Raw genomic sequence first — 22,807 nt, 5'->3', positions numbered from 1 at the left:
AAATTTGATAAATATGGTACAATCTATTATCAGCCTAAAATTAGCAGATATCCGCATAAGATAATTTACCTTTCTCAGCAGTAATCCGTGCGAGATGTTCTCAGCCATCATGTAGCCGCAAACAAGGTGTTGTATGGGGCCTGCCTCACCGCAGTGGGGCCGCAATACGAACGTGTTCAGTCCTTTATCACTGGACACAGCGAGGAAAAACAAAAAACAAAAAAACGCTGAATCCAACTCACAAGGATAAGGAAGTCACAAGGGCTAAAAAAAGACCTACCTTCTAAAATGGTTCAATATAGTCAAATTGGCGAACATATAATATTGATAGTATGCATATGGCGGATTCTCTTCATCAGACCACCTATCCGGCGTCGGCACATCCTTGTCAAATAGTGGGTTCTCTGGTTTACTCTCGTCATCCACCGAGTCGAATCCGATCACCTGCGCCCCAGACAGGTTCAGTGAACTTATTCAAACTCATATTTTGGTTAGTATTAGCTTTATAGCAAAACGGTAACTAATTTACAATTTAAAAGATGCAAAATAACAAAGCAGAATAATTGCACGACATTTTCTGCACACCAAATTTGTTAACAGCACGACAAAATATTTACTTGAAACGGTAAGTTAACTCAGTGGCGCACAAAACTACATATCCACAAAAAATTACTAAAAACAACTTAGAGCTCCACTTATTTCTCTTTTTACTCTCTCTTACTCCCAAGAAAGAGAATACAATGTCAAGCTTTCAAATTTTATAAACTGCCTTTTCACCGGAAACACACTTTTGAGGGTTCTGAAAGTTGTTTTAATAAAATAGTCAGTGGGTATGTACACAAAATATCTCAAAAATAAAAACTCGCAGGGTATTTAAAACTATATTGCATTTTTCTTAGTACAGTTTTCATTAACTTTAGACGTAATTATTATATTACTCTTGAAATTTTATTTAATAACACTCAACATCACTAAAACTGTAACTTGCTAAAATCCACATTATTACCGTGCGCCACTGGATGATTATTCAGCACTTCACTGATTATTCACGTATTTTGAAATTGAATTATATATTTTTTTGCTTACTTTATTTTTAGATGTTGAATCATAAATTTTGGTTATTTTAAGAGTAATATAAACATTTTGTCATTCATGTACATTCTGAGATGTTTAACACCGTAATTTAGGCGCCAAGATAGCTGAGCGGTTAGACGCGAGGCCGGCAAATCTAAGAAGTATTTTGGTTGTGGGTTCAATTTCCGATCTAGGCCATGGATTTTATTTAATAGTTAAAATAACAATTTTATAGTAAAGTAAGTTTGCTAGTCGCCTCCGAACACGAAACCTAATATGGTTTTTCTGTCTGGCATTTATTTTTAGGTCATGTCTCATACCTTTCCTGTCGTACCGTAAACTAACTACAATTTATGTTCGGTGAAACTTTCCATTTTCTAGTTCTAATCTTGGTTATCAAAAACTATGTCAAAACCATAAAACACTAAAATTGTAGACAGCTAAATTCACTACAATTAACTTGTGGTATTTTCCGGTAGACTACTTTTTTTAAGGAATAAGCCTAAATTTGGGAGGGTTAGAGAAGCTCCCCTCCTTCACTCATATTTTTGGTTAGCAAAACAATATAGAACTAAAATTACTGAAAGCTAGATTTCTTTGCGATTAACGTTAAGTAGTATTTCAAGATAGGACTACTCCTAAAGGAGATATTGCACACTTACATATTGCAAGAACCTGTGCAAATTAGGATGACTGTGCGGGTCCTTGGTTACCTCAAATAATGGCAAGAAGATGTTGTTTATAAATTCTTGGAAGTTCGTCATTAGCTTGTTAGATTTAAAAATGTCACTGAAATTAAGCAAGAAAATAGGTTAAGATTAATTTTCCATGTTTCAAAAAGACCTTTTTAAAATAGGGTTACAAAATCAAAGACTTCTGTTGCACCCAGAGATAGGGCAGTATACGAGTACAACAGTATTATTACTTGCCTCAACCTAGTTTTAAACTAGGATTTGAGTAGATGTCCTATTAGGCGGCTGCCTTTTTAGGCAACCTAATACTCACTCACTAGTGAATACTTACAATAATCTTGGAATCTGTATGAGCCATCGCACATTATCGCTATAAACACCATACGTTATTGCCCAAGTTGCTAGTTTATCCCATTCGTCCAAATTCTTTCCATAAATCGACAATCTTAGCTCAGAATTTTGATACTTGCTTTCTTCCAAATCAGAGCTAACTTCCTATAGGGTGATAAGTATAAGCAACAAAAAAATTAAAAATGTTAAAACACTCAAATTTATTCCTAAACCTGTAAATCATAACTATTAATATTGCAATTTTACTCACTTTAATGATCCTTGCAAAATATTTGCCATTTAGATAGTTATCAGTTTTGAGGAAGACTTCGCGTAATCGGCTCTCGCCTATAGGATTATATTTAGCGTTGAACTTGTCGAATCTGTGGAACGTGTTGCGATCCTGTAAAAGGGAATTGCACTGATGTGTGAAGCGCTTATGTAGCTAAAAGTTCTATTTACGCCACTCTTAATTGGGCTGTAGTCTACTGGCCCACACTGCGCAAACAGAGCAAGAGCCTTCAAAGCAAGAGGTCAGCAACTAGCACTTTTAACAAAATGTATGACTTGTGAGTCTCAAATCCATGTTTCTTCACCTTGTATCTCTTCTCCCAGTATTATAAGCAGAGTTGAACTGAACTGCGGCAGAGTTGTGTGGCTGAGAGCATAGATCTTCACTCAGCTCAGGAACTGCTATTAAAAAAGCTCTGCTATGGCTACGAACAATAACTTTCCAAAAAAAGAAACTTCACATGAGTAAGCGCCTTGCTGACCTCTCTAAAACCCACATATTAACTAAAAATTAAAAATATATCCATAACTTACCGCGTGTACATCTAGCATATCAACTGTTAAATCGTAAGACGTTAAATTCATCGACTGAAACACTTCTTTCAACGTCATCTTGCCTTCCTTAGTTTCGGTGACCACTTCGTCTCTGTGATTCTTCAGAGTCTTTTTAATAAATCTTAAAAATATAAAAAAAATATATTGAATATATATAATAATCGCTAAATATCATTGCTAAACCATGAAAAACCAGTAGCGATAAATCGCTTAAACAATAGTGTTACTCCTCACCTTAGTAAGTGTTTTTGATTCATACATGAAGCAGCGTGAATGTGTGTATCAACCTGTGGACATATTTTTAGAGCACGTTATTCAGCTTTAATGCTTACCCCATGGCGAAATTACATAGAATAATTTGTAGTCAGCTTTACGTCCTATGCTATTTCAGCACGCTTTAAAAAGAAATTAAGGGTACCTTTCTAATATTATAGAAGTCTCTATGTGGCACAGCTTTCTGGGATGCTAATTCCCTGAGTTCGTTCAAAAGTACATGGAGTTGAAATTTGGATGAAAGATAACTCAGTCTTCGATAGCAGAAAGATTTCCTGAAACAAACATTTATTTTGTTCTGGGATTAATCCCCTCCATTGGCAAAAAAAATAAAACAAAATAAAAAAATTGCGAAACAGAAAATATAAACTGGCGGATATACATACAGAGGTCCGTCTGCAATCATATAACACAACTTGTTCATGTCTGCAATAAAGGTAGCAAGATCTGGATAAGGGTAATTCAGTGGTTTGTCAGAACAGTCACTTGGATAGATCTGGAAAACTCCTGCTTGAAGTTTGACGATGCAATCTGACGGTGGTGGAAACTCACAATCCCACGGGTCACCAGTACTCTGTGGTGCATGCACTGGATGATCTGTGGAAAGAACAGAGTTAGTTGCTTAGGTGTGAGAATATTTAAACAATGGCCAGTACAGCTGGGTGAATCCGTACCAGAGTGTAAGAATATTCTGCCCGTTTTTCACCTTTTAATTTGCAATAGATTAAACCCATCTGTGATTCAGTAACTTCAAACATCTTGTTTTTACTTACTCCGCATTTTATTTTATGATGACTTATTTTATTTTAAGCCGTCTTTTAGACAATTTAAATTCCCATGAGCCGAATAGCTCTAAATGAATGAAATCTTGGGTTGTAGAAGCCTTTCAATGTCGGCGTGCGACTAAATGTTTCTGGGAAGCATGAAACTTCCATTATGAGACCCCCACCGTAAATTATTGTTCATTAAACACTTATTTTTTTCTTTCTTTGCTTAAGGAAAGAAATGAAATTAATGTAAACTGTATATGGAAAAGAAAACTTTATCTGGTACTAAAATCAATAAAAAATTAAATATAAAAAAAAAAGATGCAAAAGTAAAGTTAAAGTAAAAGATCCGCTAGTTAAAACTTGATTTATGTTAACTTTTTATCATCACCATCGCTTTAGAGATTTAGGAGTAGTTTTTACATAATAATAAACAATTAGTTTTAAGTTAATTAATCTTTCTAAGAATATTGACAACCTAGATAGGTTTTTATCCACTGTAACTTAGAAAATATGTGTTCTATGGTTGCTAAGCAAGTGTAATTAATAAAATTATCAAGCTGATACAAAGTTTTCAAAGAAATAATTGAACTTAGCAAGTACTTATATTGAAACATTTTACAGCGCCACATGAGAAATTTTAAATTCTTTGCTCAATCAATGTTCCGGCACTTTACGGTATTAAATTTCTTCAGGTAAGTCAATTCTAATGAATTCAAAGCTAATAAAGAACTTCATTTAACAATTAACTGTTGACGATTCCACTTGAACATTAGAGTCAAAAATACACAGGCTCTAGTAATAATCCAGTGGAATAGATTAAACAAAAAAGTAGGAGCTAATCCATGATTAAATTCGGGTGACTTTTTCAACTTACCAAGCTACCCGTTATGCTGATTAAATAATTATTTCCCATCAATAATTCTGCCTTATTACCTTCAACAGTTTTTTTATCATCATGCACGTGATGATCTATGTCTGGTCCTTCGGCACCTGATCTCAAAAATCGTGATGTCAGCAGTGGAAACGATTGATTCGACATTTTCATATATTCTTCGCGTACATGTAGTGCGTCAATTAGCATTTTTGATGCACGATGTAGATCCTCCAATGGTACCTATATAAAGGAAAGACATTACTATTAGACAGGTAATATAGGCGCCTATATGAGCACTCTCTAAAGGAGGTTACTTGATTGTTTATACAACCAATTATATTTATACTATTAGACAGGTCTCAAAAACCCACCATACTTCAAAATTTCAGTACCTTCCTAAAAAAAAAAAATCTTTAACAGTGGCTGAAACTTACCCCTGACGTATCTTCACCAGAAATCGATACACGTTGGAAATGCGGCACAAAATCATGTTCATCCACTTTCAAACCATCGCCTTCAGTGTCAGGGACGGAACCTCCGCCAACCGACAGCTCGAAGACGCTCTTTCTGTCAACCATTTCTTTAGTAACTCTGGAAAAAAGCAAAGTGATATTTACACAAAAGTAAGTAACACCTCCAAGTTTCTTCCACTTACTTACATTATTACAGATGGCATGTTTAAGTGTGCAAACTAAAGTTCTCCTTAAATATGGTAACAGATCTCATAGTAAAAGTCGGGTCACTACTGTAGAAGCATGTTAGCTTTTCTTATTCACATTATTAAGGGGATAGATATATCTTTGCAAGGCGCTGACTTGGGGCATACTTAAATGTCCCCTTAACCTGATGGTAAGAATAGATCTGTACTTTGTACTGAATTAGGGGCACGAGAGAGGTATTTTTGATACTCATTAATAAAGGTAGCAGTTCTGAAATAGAAACAAGAAATGTCAAGAGTAGTTCAGAGAAATGCTGGTTCTCCTAATTAAAAGAAATATATCTGTACAACGTACTAACCATGGAATATTAAAGGCTATTTGGTTCCTTAATAAAGAACATACATTGTACATCATACTGACGTGTTGTGCAACAGAGTCATGTTCTGTTTCTCTATAAAATAAATGGTGGATCTGATGTGCAGAACCGTTTAGAGAATAGGTTTTCAATAGGAATAGGTGTGGGCTGAGGGTGGCGGTGGTAGGCCCAGGTTAAAATCTGGGAGTCCTATAAAATAAAGAGGTTGAGAAAGCTACTAAAATCTCTAAAATAATAATAATAAAATAACCTTCTGAAAATATTAGTGAACGCCTGAACAAATCACTGTAGTGGTAAAAAAAAACAAAATATTTTCGTAACACGATAAAATTTTTATTGTTTGTTGCTTCTCAATAAAGTCCATTAGTTGTCCGAAAAATGTCTTATATAATGATTTTATACCCTCTCCAATTCGGGGCTAGAGCTTTAAGAAAACCAAGTCGGTGTTTTAGAGCTTATCTGATTTAAGTCTGAAGAAATTTTAAACAAAGGGTTACTTCTGTTTTTGTGACAAAAAGTTTTCTGTCTAAACGAAAAATAGTTTAAAGCGAAGAGAATTAGCAACTTTCCGAATTTATTTAAGTGAAAAAGCATAATGATATTTTCACCGGTTGAAATATTTGAATAATCTTCTTTCGGACTCCAATCAAAGATAAACTATTTTATTAATTTATTTCGATTTAATTAACACTAAATCCGTTATAAGTTTATAATTTTGTGATTTTTTTATTAAATAATTATTCAGCTATTTAACAATGAACGAGTTTAATACGGGAAATAAGTCCTCCTATAAGTGATGAAGTTATTAATTGACACAAATTATTATAAATGGAATTATATGTTTATTTGTTCCTAAATATGTATTATTAATTTTTCCATTAACTTTTCTCCTATAATACAGACTTCATTAAACCGTCCAGAGAAGTTCCTGTAATTTAATAATAATTAAACTAAATATTGCATTTACACTATACATTATGCATATTTGTGGTATACCGACGTTACTATTTAAAATAGGCAGATGTGATAATTGAGAACAATTAGCCAATTAGAAGCTACCTAGGTTATAGTTCCCGAATATTTCACTGGAGTAAATCTGAAGAACTATCTTACATCCAGTTTAAAGCCATCTTTTATTAATTATATTGGTGGGAGAACATGTACATTGTTTACTCCCTTTAGAGGCTTACCTAAGTTGTCTTTGTCTAGCCAATTTATTTTCAATTTGCTCAATGGGGAACTGTGGAAATTCGTATGGTGCTGAAATCTCGTTTGAGTATGAGACAACACGTTCATCTGCAGATCCGAAAAGACTATGTCCTCCATGCTGTGACAGGTATGTTGGACTCTCGCTTCCTGTAAACAATAACAAATAGAATGTATATTGTTTAAATAAGTGGGCAATCCAAACATATAACTAACTACACAAACAATTTCTGACCCACCCATAACGAACTAAAACACAGCAATCTTGAAGAATTAATGAAATAAAAAATTTTCGAACACACAATCAGTCTTCTTATCAAGTTAAAATTTAATTGTGGGGCAGAATGCTATCAAAAAATAAGAGATAATAATAAATAAGAAAGGTAATAGTGGGGATAGATAGAATAATTAATTCTGCACGTATTCATAGTTATCTCAAGGTCACAGTTGAATTCAACTAATAGAAAAATAGACTGAGAGAACTAAAAATAGTACACTTTTAGTTTTAAAAAATCAATTCTGCTCTAATATAAGATTAAACTAGTTTTTAGTATGACCAATCTGTACTTAGTCTACGCTAGACAATTATGTTGCATTGAAAGGTACCAGAAATGTAAACAAGACATCATTGCCAAAGTTAAGAAGTATACGAGTAAATTTCATCCTGGTAGCATGTTTTGAAGAGAGTAATCTATTAAAGTAACTAGGAATTCTGGCAGAATTACAAAGTTTGCCTTTTGTTTGTTTGTTTACAGTTAAATGTTGAGTCATTCCCTTTGTTTTTGTGTATTAATTATATTCAGAAACATTCTAAAATTTATAAACATTGTTCCCCATTGTAAGCAGTTACATGTCTATTAATGCTCAGCAATGTTTAGAATGTATAAAATCTCTATAAATTTGAACAGGAACGGTTTTAAAGCAACACACTGTTCTATGGGAAATCCAAGGGCAAGATTTCCCTTATCCAAGTACTATAAGACTTGGTTTTTAAAAACGTTTTGAGGCGTTATAAGGACCTTTTAAAAAAATGTTCAGTGTGATCATGATGTGACATTAAGTAAAGCTGTATGGGAAGCTGACCAAGTAAAAAATCTACCAAAAGCACAAATTCTGGGCATTATTTAAATACACGTTAAGCTGGCTACCTCCAGACTTTGGGAAACGTAAAAACGTAAATGTAGGACAGTGACGCATGAACTTACAGTTCAATAGGCCGCCGCCTAGCGAGTGCCATGTGATAAGAAGTGGATTTAACGACCGAATTTATTATATAGCTGCTAGCCAATGGCTAGTCGGCGTTTAAAGCATTGCTAGAATTAGTTTTACATAACAGATTTTCTGCTTAATTTGAAATGATTCTATTTAATTACGTTCCTCTTGTTACGAAAATAAGTGAAGCGAATAAATTCAAAGATCTTACTTACATTGCAGTAAGATTTCCTTTACATCCTTACTGAGTTTGTAACTTGAACAAAAGTAATTATAAAATCCTCCCAAGTAAAACCGGTGACATAGTTTACTTCTCCGGAGATGCCCTAGTAATGACTAGCATAAACGGGTTACACTTAGCTGGTATCTAGGCAATTTATTGCAATTGCAGACTTTTTGTTTTTAAGTACTTTCTTCATATACACAGACTACTTTATTAAATTATTTTCTTCGAATTTTTTGTGTCATTAGCAAAAAAAAAAAAGAATGTAAAAAGTCTCAAATAAAATTTATGTTCTTGTATATTCTTATAGATGAAAATTTGGTACGTTTCGAACCCGCAAGAGGTTCATCTTCAGACTGAAAAAGTAGGATGAACATAATTTGTGGCATTTATTTACTATTTTCTATTCCAATAATTCAGTTTGTTCCCATTTTGTGTCTTTTTTAACCTTTATAATTATGCAACATTAAGAGTGCAAGTTCACAATCTAGTTTTAATGAAACGAATAATTTTTTAAATTATTATTTCGAGAAGGTCAAAACCAACTTAACACTATTGCTTTAATGCTATACCTCAGAGTACTAAAAAGTGTTGTCAAACATTTTTAAACCTAAGTTAATAGAGTGAGCATCACTTGGATCTTTGAAACTAAAGTTAACTTCCATATTAAGTGTTCGCATAACTATTAGAGGATATATAACAGATTTACGTTTATATTATATTTACAACAATAATACATTTGTTCACTCTACTTTTTCAGACTGAAGATGAACCAAGCATGGGTTCGAAACATATCTAATTTGTATCTAAAGTAATATACATTAAAACAACTTTGAGATTGTACCAGGCTTCCTTTTTTTGCAAGGAAAATATTGTCTTAATGCTACTGGACTTTCAAAGCTGACTTTTTACAGAGAAGATTAAATGTTGAAACAAATCTTACCTTATACAAGAAGACAAATTGCTTAAAATTCTAGACAATTAAAAGATCGAATTAGCTCATTAAAAATACTGATTAATACAATTAAAATTTAAATATGCCAAAACAAAATCTGGCGATTCGCCAAATTTATATATTATAAAGATTTATCTTCATACTTGACGCTACAACTAACTCTCTTACACAAGTCTGGCGTCCTCTAACAAAGACCGCCAGTTGCCTCGGTCTAATGCTGCTGTAATTCAGTTGTGAACTTAAGGAGAGTTCGTTTACCCTTATGTCTGGTGGGTGCTAAGGATCTATCATCTAGACCACGGTCTACCCATTTTTTGTGTATTATTTATGCATTCCTTGAACAGCTTGTGTGATACTAACTTAGACTTAATCCTAGGTATCTAACGTGTACGCCCTAGACTGACGTAGCTCACTACGTCGATATCCCTACAACAATTCTCTAGTTATACAATAATCATGTCTCCATGTTCTACCATCCAAGATGGCACATTCAACAAATTTTCTTTTTGAACTTAGGAAGGGTAAGCTCATCATTTCTGGTCATGAGCCAGCACTCTGGGGACGGATCGATTAAGTAATTTACACAATCTTACTTTTGTTAACCTGGCGCCCCTGACCACACCTCTCGAACAATCTACCAAAGATCTTCGTCGTTAGCATATACGCCAGCAACTACATTGTTCTATTTGTGACAATCGCTTATGTGGTTTTGGCATCACCTTTCAGGAGAAAAATTAAAGAGAAGGCAGGCAAGCCCATCCTCTTATTTTAGGTCATTATTAAAGCTTAAAGGCTCTAGGAACTCGTGGAATATGACCACAAAACCACTTCCATCATTGATGTGGGCAATATTTTTGTACGTTATAAACTACAAGACTGCTCAATTCCAAGAAGATAAGGTCACTAATAGTATCCGAAACGTAGATATAAATATATATGTTGCTTGCAGCCCAAAAAAAGAGCTAAAATGAGACCTATTTAGAATTCCTCCTTAACAAGTATTCAGTCCTATCTAGAAATATCTCGGAGCATAAATTCTAATAAACTTTGATGCCTAAATTTGTGTTGTTTTACAAAGTTACAACACAAACTTAACTCTTATCAAGGTATGCGCTAAAATGAACTAAAATCAGCAGCACTGACATTCAGTGCTCACCAATTCTATAAAAAAAAAAAGTAGTCCTAAATTGTAGTAGTAACTTAAATTTAATTTTACCTTTATTATTTCCATCGTAAGAAAATAACCTGTACATTTATTTAGAACTAGATGCAGCAGAAATAAATGAACATAAAAATTTTAATATGACTGTCACATTTGAAAATATAAGAGTCACTGTAATAAAGAGATACATAGTAAAACTAAGTGGTACGGGAACGTGATTATCTCAGAGCAATAAAACGATACGAGTATACACAAACAATTTAGATCTCTGATAAAGTTAGTGGGATAACTTAAAAAAAAAAGTGGCTGTATTTTTTCACTAAGAAGTTGCATTTACATTGAAACCTACAGACATACATATGTTTGATTTGTAAATTAACTCATTAGTGAAGTAATTGAATTTCAGGAGCTCCTCGATCTATGATTCTAACAAGAAACTATTGCTGAGGGTATTGAGGATATTAACTCCTCAATTTTCAAATGTGACAGTCATATTAATATCTTCTAGACCTTGGTCCCAGGAAATATTATATTAGTGTTCTGAACCCCATGAAGGGGCTTTTTGATAACCTACCGTCTTACAAGGGGAATGACCAAGTTTGCGAATTACTAATGAAAAGATAATGTAAATGACAAAACTATTGGGAATTATTTAGTGATTTTAAACTTTTTAATTTTTTTTTACTTTCTTTGGCCATTCGTAAGAGGTCAATGATTGTAGGAATGTCTATTTGATTGCCACTGTAAACATTGTCACTAAAGCTGACTCAGTCAATTGCAGTTTAGCAAAATAGAAAAAAAAAAATCAAGAATAATTTAATAACTATAAAATAAGAATGAACAGTAAAAGAAAAGAGTTCTTACAATAAAGTTTCATAATGAACAGATACAATTACCTAATAATATAAAATAAATAATATAAACTATATTTTGACTAACGATGCTGAAAATGGCCGTGTCACATCGAAACGTCCAATTAAAAAAATAAAACAGGGAGGAGTTTCTTAATCAAGAACCTATGTTTTACTTATTTTTAAGCCAGTTCTCGCGTAGGGGTTGGGGCAGGTTTCTCTGTAAGATTCAGGTATGTATAATGTTCGGTTATACAAACTATATGTTGGTGAAAATCAATTTGGGTTAAATATTCCGAGCTAGAAAAATATTAATGAGCTGGAACCTTGAGAATAGCAGAATGTGAAAAATCACGTGTTTTTTAGGCTACGGAACTTCGTTAAGAATGCAGACAACTGATGGATTCATGTTTCTGTACAGGTGTAGAGAGTTAAACCATTTAATTACGACTTGAAGCTGGAATTTCCTAAATAATGAATATAATCTACACAAAAATACATTTTTCTAGCATATTAATAGAAAACTTGCAAAATACACAGAGGCAAAAAAAGTGGCCACCCTTCAGGATGTGCACTGATTTCCAATCAATTTCTTATTAACGTCTCCACCTACTTTTAGAATAAATAGGCTTTATAGGCTCTACATTAACATATTTAGGAATATTATAGGTGGTGTTTAAAAAAAGAAAAATTATTAAGTAGTTCGAAATTAACAAAATGTTAATTTTCCAATTATTAGGGTGTGTTCAACGAGGTATTGACCTAAAAGGATTTTGAATAATTTCCTGAGGAATATTTTGATATTCTTCCGCTAGTGCAATCCTTAACTCCTGAAGTAAATCTGCTAATGTTGGACGTCTCTTAATTCGTCTTGACAACTCATCCCTTAGATTTATATCTGGACTACATGTTGGCCACTCTAAACATCGGATTGAAACGTTTTTGCTGAATGAAGCCGTGCATTATTGTGCTTAAAAGAAAATTCTTCGCTAAAGTATGGTACAAATGGGACAACAGCCTCCGATAGAATGTCGTTTATGCAGCCAGCAGGTGTTAGAGAAACCCCTCTGTAAAAATTAATTCAGTTCGCGCTTCAAATTAATCCTGGTCCAAACCATTCACATCACTGTGAATTTTAAGGATTAGAGATCAAAGTTTTTCAAAAACAAACGGTACTAGTAATTTGTTTGTGTTATTTTTGTTTTGTTTTTACCATATTTCTTTATTTTCCTATTTTGAATTTCCTTATCATTTCTTTAAGCTACCATACGTTTATCAATAATACATGCTAAAAATATTTTATTTTGGCAATAACGAATGGTTAAATACATTTTTTTTAAGGGTGGCCACTTTTTTTGCCTCTCAGTGTATATTCGGGTGTGTTAAGCTCCTAAACAAACCTGGGTGCAACACTGTTTTTGAACAAACCTAAAGAATGATTACATTTAGAAACTCGACAGACTCTGGCTCGGTTAAAGCAAAAAAAGTTATATATCTATGTGCGTGCAATGTAATGTACGACGTTTATAGAAAATCAAAAGAGCCACGTTCGTGAAAATTTCAAAAAATTAAAAATTCATTGAGGAAAAAATTAGGTCTGTTGCACTGAGAAGAGACCTGGCAATGCACTGAAGAAAGCTGCGGGCGCCTATAATCTTAGAAGTTGACGCGCCTTTAAGGCAAAAAAATAAATAAAACGTTTGTTGGTAGAATTGATGCTAAATAAGATACTGCGTCAGCAAGTATAGTGCGCAATAGAATGCTCGTAAGTTGGAAGTCAAACTTTACAACTACAGATAAATTAACATTAAATGGTGTATGAAACTACAGAAGGATAAAATGAACGATACTGTCCAATGCTAGATTAGGAAGAACAAAATATTCGAAACTCACCTTCCTCGTCGATACTTGAACTATCCCTCTTGTACCTTAATAGTTCCTTGCCACCGATAACTATAGTCGGTGTACACAGACCTCGACTGCACATTTTGGATTAAATCGAAAAAAATTTAATGTTTTTTATAATCCGATCACGTAAAGAAAATTCTAAAACGTTAAAAAGAGTTTCACTAAAATTCTGCTTATAGAAATTCCAAATTGGTTATCTGGAAACTATTTAACTGAACTTTGTAATGATAATAACAATGTATTTTTTAGAATCTGTAGAAGAAGTTCTATTCTCTCACGATTCAAATATAGGACCTAAAAGAAAGAATAAGTCGCAACACCCTACCTAAACAGTTTTGGCTCATTGTCCTAGACACGTAATCAAAACAATTTTGGGTCTAAGCCAGCTGTTGAGAACAGTTGTTGTTTTAAATAGTGCGAGAAAAAGAAATTATTCATAATATATATCAGAATTTTTTTTAGAAAAATCAACATGTATTGGAGGTGATAGCTCCGTACACTGTATTTATCATATAACTTTTGAGTCTTGTTTTTAAGGGCGATAGTTCTTGGTATAGAGGGTAGTTCTCTACATTTTACTTATTGCGGTAGTTTTTCCCCTTACTGTAGACAGTTGGTAGGCTTTGCATTGTAATGACTTGTGGACTTATCCCCAGTTCTCCTGAAAGGTAATACATTTGTACATTGTAAGTACTATTGCAAATAAGAGGCATGCTTATAGTTCTCCTTAATTGATTAGTACAGTGTGATACAAGTATATTAGGAGGTATTTTTTTGCTGCCTCCTATTTTGCGCTAAGGTACACTTTTGAGGCATACTGGTTCCTATTAATAATATTGGTGGTTGACCCGTATTACAACGGTGGTAGGTCTATACATAATTTTATTGACTTAAGGCAAGGTGTAGTTCGACATGTGGTAGAACTGTCCATTAGTAAGTACATTGTACATTGAGGTTAGCAAAATTTGAGGCAAGGTTTAGTAACCTTTAAATAAGGTGCCAAATTTAAACATGGTAATGGCAGAAAGTTAAGTGGTAGTTCTGTAAATTGTATTAATTTGATCTTTTAGAAACAAAGAGAATCTCGAAATTTCTACACCTAGTGAATACACAATTTTCAGGAAAAACTGACGCGATTGCAATACTTACTAATAAAAAGTGAAAAATAAATACACTAAAATACAAACTCATAAACAGTAAAGAACTTGATAACTGAGCGCCGTTTTGAGAAAACAATGGAATTCTCGTATCAGTTAGCTAACACACACTAACGTCACAGGCAAACGATAAACTTCTCAATTAATTTTAAAAAATTGACAATTATCGCCTATCGAGAACGAACGTCCTCGAAGTTTATCTATTCAACTTACAATTGTTTAGCCTAGTCTATCTACTACGTAGCTTGGCCGAATTAGTTTAGCAGTAGTGGTAGCAGACATTGTTAGAATTAAAGTTATCACTGTGCTATGTTAGTAAATTACAGGTAACTGACCTGAAAACATATGTACGTGTATATAAGTTGGTTAGTTAATATTTCTTCCCGTTCACTACGATTCACGAACTAAAAGAAAAAATTATTCCCATCTAGGTTGTGACTCACTCGGACTGAATATGAGTTAAATTGCTGTTTCACTCTGGATAAGTTCACAAAAAAATTATTCTGGCAGGATGCCTCCGTTGAGTTATTTTTATATTTCCGACCAATCGTTTTATTCTAAATTTAAAGCCCAATAAAATCAGTGCTTAATGTGTGAATCAGTCGTGTGCTTGACATTTTAGCTACGCCATAGTAAACTAATTTTTCTGTCACACAGCTTCTAAAGTTAATGTTAATCGTAGTGGCGCCTCTACGGGCAACTCAGCCTAACACTACTCGATTAGCCATTTTTTTTAACTCCCAAGCTGTCCATATTATCCTTGAAAAGATAAAGAAGAACTGTGGCTTTAATGAAGTGCAGGAATGCCGCAAGTTAATTGAAAACCTGATGTTAAGAGAATGGACCATGGTCCCACAGTGATTATCCAGCTATTGCGACATTAGAAGTATAAAAAAAGAACCAATGGTCTGACGTTAAGAAGGAGCAAATAAAGAGCAACCAACTTTAGCTAGATATAAGGACGTCAGAAATCTATTTAGACAATCATCCCCGGAAGGGATCTAAGGCGTTCCTCGATCAGGGTAAAAACAGAAACTTCACATGCAGAGAGGTATCTATACGGGTCATTGTCGATTCAGAGCGCAACTGAAAAAGCTGGCTCTGGAACGTAATGACCTCTGGTGGGAAGTTACCAGGTATTGGAGAACGACATACCTCTCTAGAACCATCACAAATTCTGAAATAAAACCAGACATCTTAATTTGCTAGAGGGGAGGTTACCTGGCACCAGCAAGGATGGTACAATAGTTCTTGAAAGGTCGTTGCGTGTTGTACCACAAGGAAAAAAATCCGTGTGAAACAGTTAACTGACTTATTGCGAAAGAAGGAGCCATGTCCAATAATCTGGCAAGGTCAGTTTGTGTAGCTTCTTTTTGCCTAATAATGGCCAAGACTAACTCACCTGTGCCCTATCGGAGTCTCGAACTCGGATATCTGTCTTCTGCGTCATGAAGCTAGGATGGACAACTGTATACATGAAACGCGTTCCTGCTACTAGGAAAAAAAATCTAGGTCAAATAGAGCAGCAATCTACACTTTATTAGGTTGCGCGGGACCGAATGGCCAACGTACTAAGGGCAGACATTGCATAGAAACAAACAACAATTATTCAAAAAATAACAACAGCACTCCACCGTATTACCTAAAAAAAAACCTAAGTCCCCTCTTAACAACAATACAGATCTTTACAACCAACTCATCTATTCTGTCATGGGATGAAATTAAACCAGATTTCTGATTACCCGCAAAAACTCTGCAATATTGGTGTGTGGGGGGTTATGACTTAGCAACGGCATCTATTGATTAAATATTTAATAAATTGTGGGACAATTTAAAATCCACCATTTTAGTGGAGGGTAGAGGTAGGAAAATTTTATAGGTAACAGTCACACCACAACGCGGAACTATTATAGAATAGATACCTGCACATTTTTACAGTACGTAAGAGGGAGTATTAAAGGGGAAGGGATTAGCTGAGTGGTTAGCGAATACTGGATTCCAAAGCGGTGATCCCGGATTCGAATCTAGCTGCTGGTCCTTAGATTTTCTCTTAGATGGGCATTGTTATGAGTACCGAGAAAACACTGTCCAGAGGACTGCAATGCACTGAAAAAAGTTCCGGACTTGAGATCCATAAGGTCTGAAACATACGTCCAGTTGTTTAAGTATTTTAGCCAGATATATAATTAAAAATAAATAAATAAATAATACTTCATTTAAACTCGACGTTTCTTCAACTCATTTAATCCTCATTAATTATTTTTATGCAAGTAGAAATGTGAATTGTGAGACGGTAAATGACTAGCTTATCTTAACCTATTCAGTTTTAAAGATCTTAACAGGGCCAAAACTACTTTTTAACATAATATCTCTCTTTTAACACACTGAGCCTTTGTTTATTTCGTTAATTTAGTGTCCATCACTCGATAGCAATATCATTCCATTCTTTAGTGTCCGTAGCAGGCGCCACTGTAGCCGAGCGGTTTATGGCGAGACCTGTAAAGCTAATATGTATTGTGGATACTGGGTTCGATTCCCGGTCTTACGCCTTGGATTTTATTATTTAATGGTTAATAAAAGAAATTTACAGTAAAATATGTTTGCTAGTCGCCTCCGTCCAAGACACCTAATAGATAGTTGGACGTTAAGCACCGCCTGAAAAATAGTGTCCGTAGCCACTCGAGCTGGGGATGGCACTCTGCCCATTCTCACGACCTAGGTAACATCTACTACTTTGTAACTAGCAAGGAAATGGGAGCCGAAGTCAGCAAGCGTAATACTCATATCCCCTCTTTATCATCAAATTAATCGGCGACGGGGGAATGGAGAATATTATATGTGCCACCTCTTAACTCTAAAAAGCTTTTTATTTACATATTTGATATTATTTAATTGTTGTTTTATTTATATTCTAGATATGGGCAAAAACTAAAAGCATTATTTGAATCAAATTATTGTCTTTCTTTTAGGTTATTTCCAATAAGCAATTTTCAATAATACTAAGGAAGTTATTTACTAACAACGAATTAAGTTAATTAAAGAAAGTGCGCAGTACTTATGTAGATAGTACTCGTTAATTTATAATTATAATATGACTAAGAATGTAATCAAAGAAACTGCTAAATTATTAACGACTTGATAAAGTACAGTGCCAATCCCCATCACCCCTTCCCTAAATAATAATCTCGTTAGTGATTACATTTTTTAAAGCATGCTTTTAATAGTTAACACCTGCATTAATAGTTTGATAAATCGAAATAGAAACAATCTGAATAACTAAAAAGTAAGAGATTAGACTTATTCAAAATACTTTATAAACGATTACGACCAGCATAAAATTCTATAACAATTATTAGGGTTATTTCTAAAACATGGCAATGAAAGTTTAATTCAATAAAATATTTGTTAATATCAACTGTTATAAAATTTCCAAAAAGTACGTGTGTTTTTTAAATATATTCTGTAGATTCATGAAAACATTGTTTAAAGGATAAATTACATATAGAAAGCCACAACAGTAGTAAAAGAAATGAATACAGAAGACTGGATACAAAATTAGAAACAATTTAAAAATGAATAAATAAATAAGCTGAACGTTTTTTTAACTTGCTGAAATGAGGAGCTAAAGAATAAATTAAATGTTGGCTACTTGTTGATTTGTGTAACTCTGAGGTTTAATCAATCTTTAAAATAACTGTTTGAACTGTTTCTGTTAAGATTTATGTATCTTTTGGTCAGATGTAAACATATATATTCCTTGATCGCATTTACAATATCTAATAATAATGATTTATTGTTTAACGATTACAATCTTTAATCTTTTAACAATGAGTTTGGTTTTTTCTTCCTGAATAAATGAACAATACAGCGAAAATGACAAAGAAAAAAAATATATATATACATCAAAAAGCAGATGAAAACAAAAATGCAATTCCTTGTTTGTAAATACAATCGGTTTATATATAACATAATAAAATAAATCGTTCAACTTATTTGTTGAGTTTATTAAAAGAAGATCTTCAATATTATAATTTTAATTATTAAAATATTTATTACAAACATCCGAACCATCTAATACATTACTTTGTACCTTTATAAACAATCTGTGATATGGCTTTGTTGCTTAATATAAGTTGCATAATTATTCTTACTTCATGAATGGAACACTTAAACCTTATGTAAGAGTAAAGTAAAGTAATCACCTATTTTTTCAGGCGGGGCTTAACGTCCTATCAGGTGTCGTGGAGGGAGCGGAAGATTATACTTTACTATAAACATTTTCTTCTAACAAATAAAAAGTAGCCATACGCAGGATTCGAACCCGTGATCTCCTACATTCAAAGCCACGCTCTTGACCACTAGACCAACACCCGCCTCAGCCGTACTTATTCTTCGCTGCTGTTTAAATTACTAACGTTCCTATAAGAAGAATTAAATTTGGAGAAATAAATTACTATTCATAGATATAAAATGATTCTTACGAGTAATTCTTTATTTGTTTTCCTGTAATGAGCACTTAATTCTAAATCATTGAGACTGGCACCTACATTAGAAAGCCTACATCAATATGACAGTACCAAGTATATTTAATTTTATTAGAAGACAATCTAATTATTTCTTTTAATTTACTAAACAACACTTAAGGTAACCTATCGTCAGACATTTCTATTAATTTTCCAACATATTTAAAAATTGTGTTGAATATGTTAACGACTGACTATAGGGAGTGACACCAAATTCAACTATTATATCAGGAATATTATTAAAAGGCAGCAGATATAGTTGTTTTATGTAATATTTATTCAACATTTTTAACTATTTCTGGAAACTATCTCACATATCAAATCTCTGAAGCATACAGTGATGAGGAGGAAACAATAGAATTAAATCATTTAATTTTACTTTGCGAATTATCAGATTTACCATCCGATTGACAATACCTAAAGCTCTATTACCTTTATTTATAAAATACTTTGTAACACTCAAAAATTTAATTCAAAATTGAAGGGTACACGTAAATATTGGTATTGATTTACCATATTCCAACTTTATTTGATCCAAGTGAAAGAGGTTTCAATTTTTTGACTTTAAAACTTCTCCAAAAAATAATTACTTTTAACTTTTCAGCATTCACTTGTTAAAAATTTAGATGACAATATTCAGAAACAATTTGCATTTTTTTTTTAAATTTTTATTTTATTTTAGCATCAGACCAAGAATCGGCGAATAGCACCAAGACATCAGCGAACATAAGAGTTGAAATATCAACAGACCTATTGATCGAGATCTCTGATATACATTTTTCTCTAAAAAAATCTTCAAAATCCGCAATAAATAGAATAAACAATAAAGGGGACAAAGATTCACCTTGTATAACACCTTTGGTTATATCGATCTTCCAGTTCTATAAAATAATTAAATTAAATACATACGAGGGTCGTTTGAAAAGTCCGTGCAAAAATAAAAACTACTTAATTTTTTGGGGTAAACCTTTTTTATTTTTCAACATAGTCTCCTTTTAGGCTTATACACTTCGTCCAACGCTGCTCTAGTTTGTTGATCCCTTCCGAATAATACGATTTGTCCAAGTCTGAAAAATAGCCATTCGTTTCTGCAATCACCTCCTCGTTTGAATAAAATCTTTTTCCCGCCAGCCATTTCTTCATATTGGGGAACAAATAGTAGTCCGAGGGAGCCAAGTCTGGAGAATAGGGGGGATGTGAAACGAGTTGGAACTCTATTTCCATTAATTTTGCGACCACAACTGCTGAGGTGTGAGCTGATGCGTTGTCGTGATGGAAAAGGACTTTTTTGTGGGCCAATCGTGGGCGTTTTTCTTGCAGCTCGGTTTTCAAACGGTCCAATAACGATGAATAATATGCACCTGTAATAGTTTTACCCTTTTCCAGATAGTCGATCAGGATTATTCCTTGCGAATCCCAAAAGACAGTCGCCATAATCTTTCCGGCTGAAGGAACGGTCTTCGCCTTTTTTGGCGCAGATTCCCCCTTGGTAACCCATTGTGTAGATTGTTCTTTGGTCTCAGGAGTGTAGTGATGTATCCATGTTTCATCCACAGTGACGAAACGACGCTTAAAGTCCTGCAGATTCTTCTGGAACAGCTGCAAACCGTCCTTGCAACACTTCACACGATTTCGTTTTTGGTCAAGCGTGAGCAATCGCGGCACCCATCTTGCGGATAGCTTTGTCATGTCCAAATGTTCATGCAAAATATTATGTACCCGTTCATTCGAGATGCCCACAGCACTAGCAATCTCACGCACCTTCACTCTTCTGTCATCCATCACCATATCATGGATTTTATCAATGATTTCTGGAGTAGTAACCTCAACAGGGCGTCCAGAACGTTCAGCGTCACTTGTGCCCATATGGCCACTCCGAAAATTTTGAAACCACTTATAAACTGTTCTAATCGAAGGTGCAGAGTCACCATAATGTTTATCAAGCTTCTCTTTAGTCTCCTGAGGCGTTTTGCCTTTCATAAAGTAGTGTTTAATCAACACACGAAATTCTTTTTCGTCCGTTTTTTGAAAATCACTCGACTTCCTCGATTCAAACGAATGCCAAACACAAAGAAATAGACCGATCTGGCTGAAACTTGGTGTGTGTTCTTCCAAGAGATGCTACTAACTAAACATAACCTCGATACGCGCCGGTGGTGCTATCTCTCTGACTTTGCACGGACTTTTCAAACGACCCTCGTATAATTAAAACTGTCCGGTAGGACAGTTGTATAAGAGGTGATCGTCAAAAAATGCTTCAAAAAAGCGTAACGTTGAATAACACCCAACTTTGACAATTTTTTTCTCTTTTTCTATAAAGAATAAAATTCCCAAATTTTCTTTAAAATATAGGGCAAACCCTCCTTTATAACTGTATTTTTTTTTTTGCAACAAACCAGATCTGAAATTTACTAAATAATCTAATAAATTTACTGCTTACTCCAAGAGAATCTAATTTAGCCCAATGTTTATTATGATCGACTGAGTAAAACGCTTTAAAAAAATTACTAGGAGAGTGGTACTAAGATGGAAAGAAGATGCAGAATAAGAAACGTTCCAAAAGTAACGTGGAAATGAAAATAACTTGGATGAAAGGAGATTAAAAACCTATGAAGAAGTACAAGCGCAAAGTACTCGAAGTACTACTCCAACCACCACCTTTAAATTAGGTATATTAGTCGGTTCAAAAGGGTAAAAAAAGGAAATTATACTGCGCTCACTGTACTTCTTCTTAAGGGAGGTAAGAGAAATTAAACGCTACGATTACATTACTTCTCGGTAAGTGTGGAATAAAATTAAACGAAGGTAACAGCACTTCCCCTTTTGTATTTTTGAATCGAGCATTACATTTAGTATTCAAAAATCACATCTAAGAGCTCTCTGTATAAAGTGCAATTCGCTCAACCCTAGTTTTAGCTCCCTGCGAGTTTCAATTTTTGATATAATTGACCACATACACAACAAAAATTACCATTTTCTAAAAAAAAATTACTTGAACTCACGAGCATAAAAGAATGTTTTTTTGTAAATGATGCTTTAACAACATTGCACTCCTTGTTTGGAAATAATTATAAAATTTAATGATTATAGATTTTTATTTGCCTCACATATGTGGTCCAAACTTCCTCCCCATTGAATGTACAGAGCCCAAAAATGCACATCTACATAAAATTTCAAATCTTATGACAATTCAAAAAAGGATCATGCGATGAAAATCTGGCACGATGACAGTACTAGCTCTTAACAGGAATAAGAGCAGAATTGACACGTTGAATTAAAGTGCAGAATGGGTATTCTCTTTATCCTGCTAAATTTCATTAGAATTAGAATGTTAAGATTTGTCAGAAATATTATTAAAAATTTTAGTGACGCAAATGACCGAAGCTGTTTTGGAAAGAAAGTGATGAACTGTTCAGCACACTTTACAAAAATTTGACTGCTCCGTTCAGATAAAAAGATAGTCTAGAAAGTTTTCTAGCATGTCTATGTGCTGAATGAAATCTGTAGAGGAAATGACCAACAAATATATTTGCAGTTAAAAGTTACGTCTGCTAAGGAATAAATATTTTAGGAATGAATGAATGAATTTCGAAAATTAATAGTTTATTGATTTTAGTTAGTGTGGAGGATGGCAAGAATATCCAATACTCCATCCAATGTAAATAGATGCACATACAAATGATAGCTACTATATAAGATGAAAGTTTAGGATGAAC

The 22,807-nt window shown here is 33.7% G+C and overlaps 1 protein-coding gene and 1 long non-coding RNA gene across 7 annotated transcripts in view; one reads left to right on the top strand and one right to left on the bottom strand.

The window, feature by feature from the left end:
* The window catches only part of AMPdeam (AMP deaminase), a 32,045-nt gene that overhangs the window by 4,215 nt on the left and 5,023 nt on the right, over positions 1–22,807 (bottom strand). For 2 of the 6 annotated variants that reach the window (XM_074143500.1, XM_074143506.1), the window contains 12 exons: positions 7,085–7,250; positions 5,294–5,450; positions 4,919–5,099; positions 3,602–3,812; positions 3,361–3,490; positions 3,177–3,229; positions 2,922–3,063; positions 2,368–2,499; positions 2,098–2,261; positions 1,737–1,863; positions 281–444; positions 70–190 (listed from right to left, as the gene is read on the bottom strand). In XM_074143500.1, the coding sequence (XP_073999601.1) occupies positions 70–190; positions 281–444; positions 1,737–1,863; positions 2,098–2,261; positions 2,368–2,499; positions 2,922–3,063; positions 3,177–3,229; positions 3,361–3,490; positions 3,602–3,812; positions 4,919–5,099; positions 5,294–5,450; positions 7,085–7,250 (1,748 nt within the window). Of the gene's footprint in view, positions 1–69; positions 191–280; positions 445–1,736; positions 1,864–2,097; positions 2,262–2,367; positions 2,500–2,921; positions 3,064–3,176; positions 3,230–3,360; positions 3,491–3,601; positions 3,813–4,918; positions 5,100–5,293; positions 5,451–7,084; positions 7,251–7,339; positions 7,485–10,706; positions 11,004–13,396; positions 13,713–14,903; positions 15,024–22,807 lie in introns of those variants that run through there. The other 4 variants (XM_074143504.1, XM_074143501.1, XM_074143502.1 and 1 more) reach the window with 4 other exon arrangements.
* On the top strand, positions 13,841–19,039 carry LOC141461982 (uncharacterized). Its single transcript, XR_012463073.1, has 2 exons — positions 13,841–14,079; positions 18,783–19,039. It is a non-coding gene; the product is annotated as an uncharacterized lncRNA (long non-coding RNA).

Source organism: Rhodnius prolixus, unplaced genomic scaffold, assembly GCF_049639745.1.
Source record: "Rhodnius prolixus isolate KJV_2025 unplaced genomic scaffold, Rpr scaffold_12, whole genome shotgun sequence".
In the NCBI taxonomy this organism is placed as follows: domain Eukaryota; kingdom Metazoa; phylum Arthropoda; class Insecta; order Hemiptera; family Reduviidae; genus Rhodnius; species Rhodnius prolixus.
This window is presented reverse-complemented; position numbering and strand designations above follow the sequence as displayed.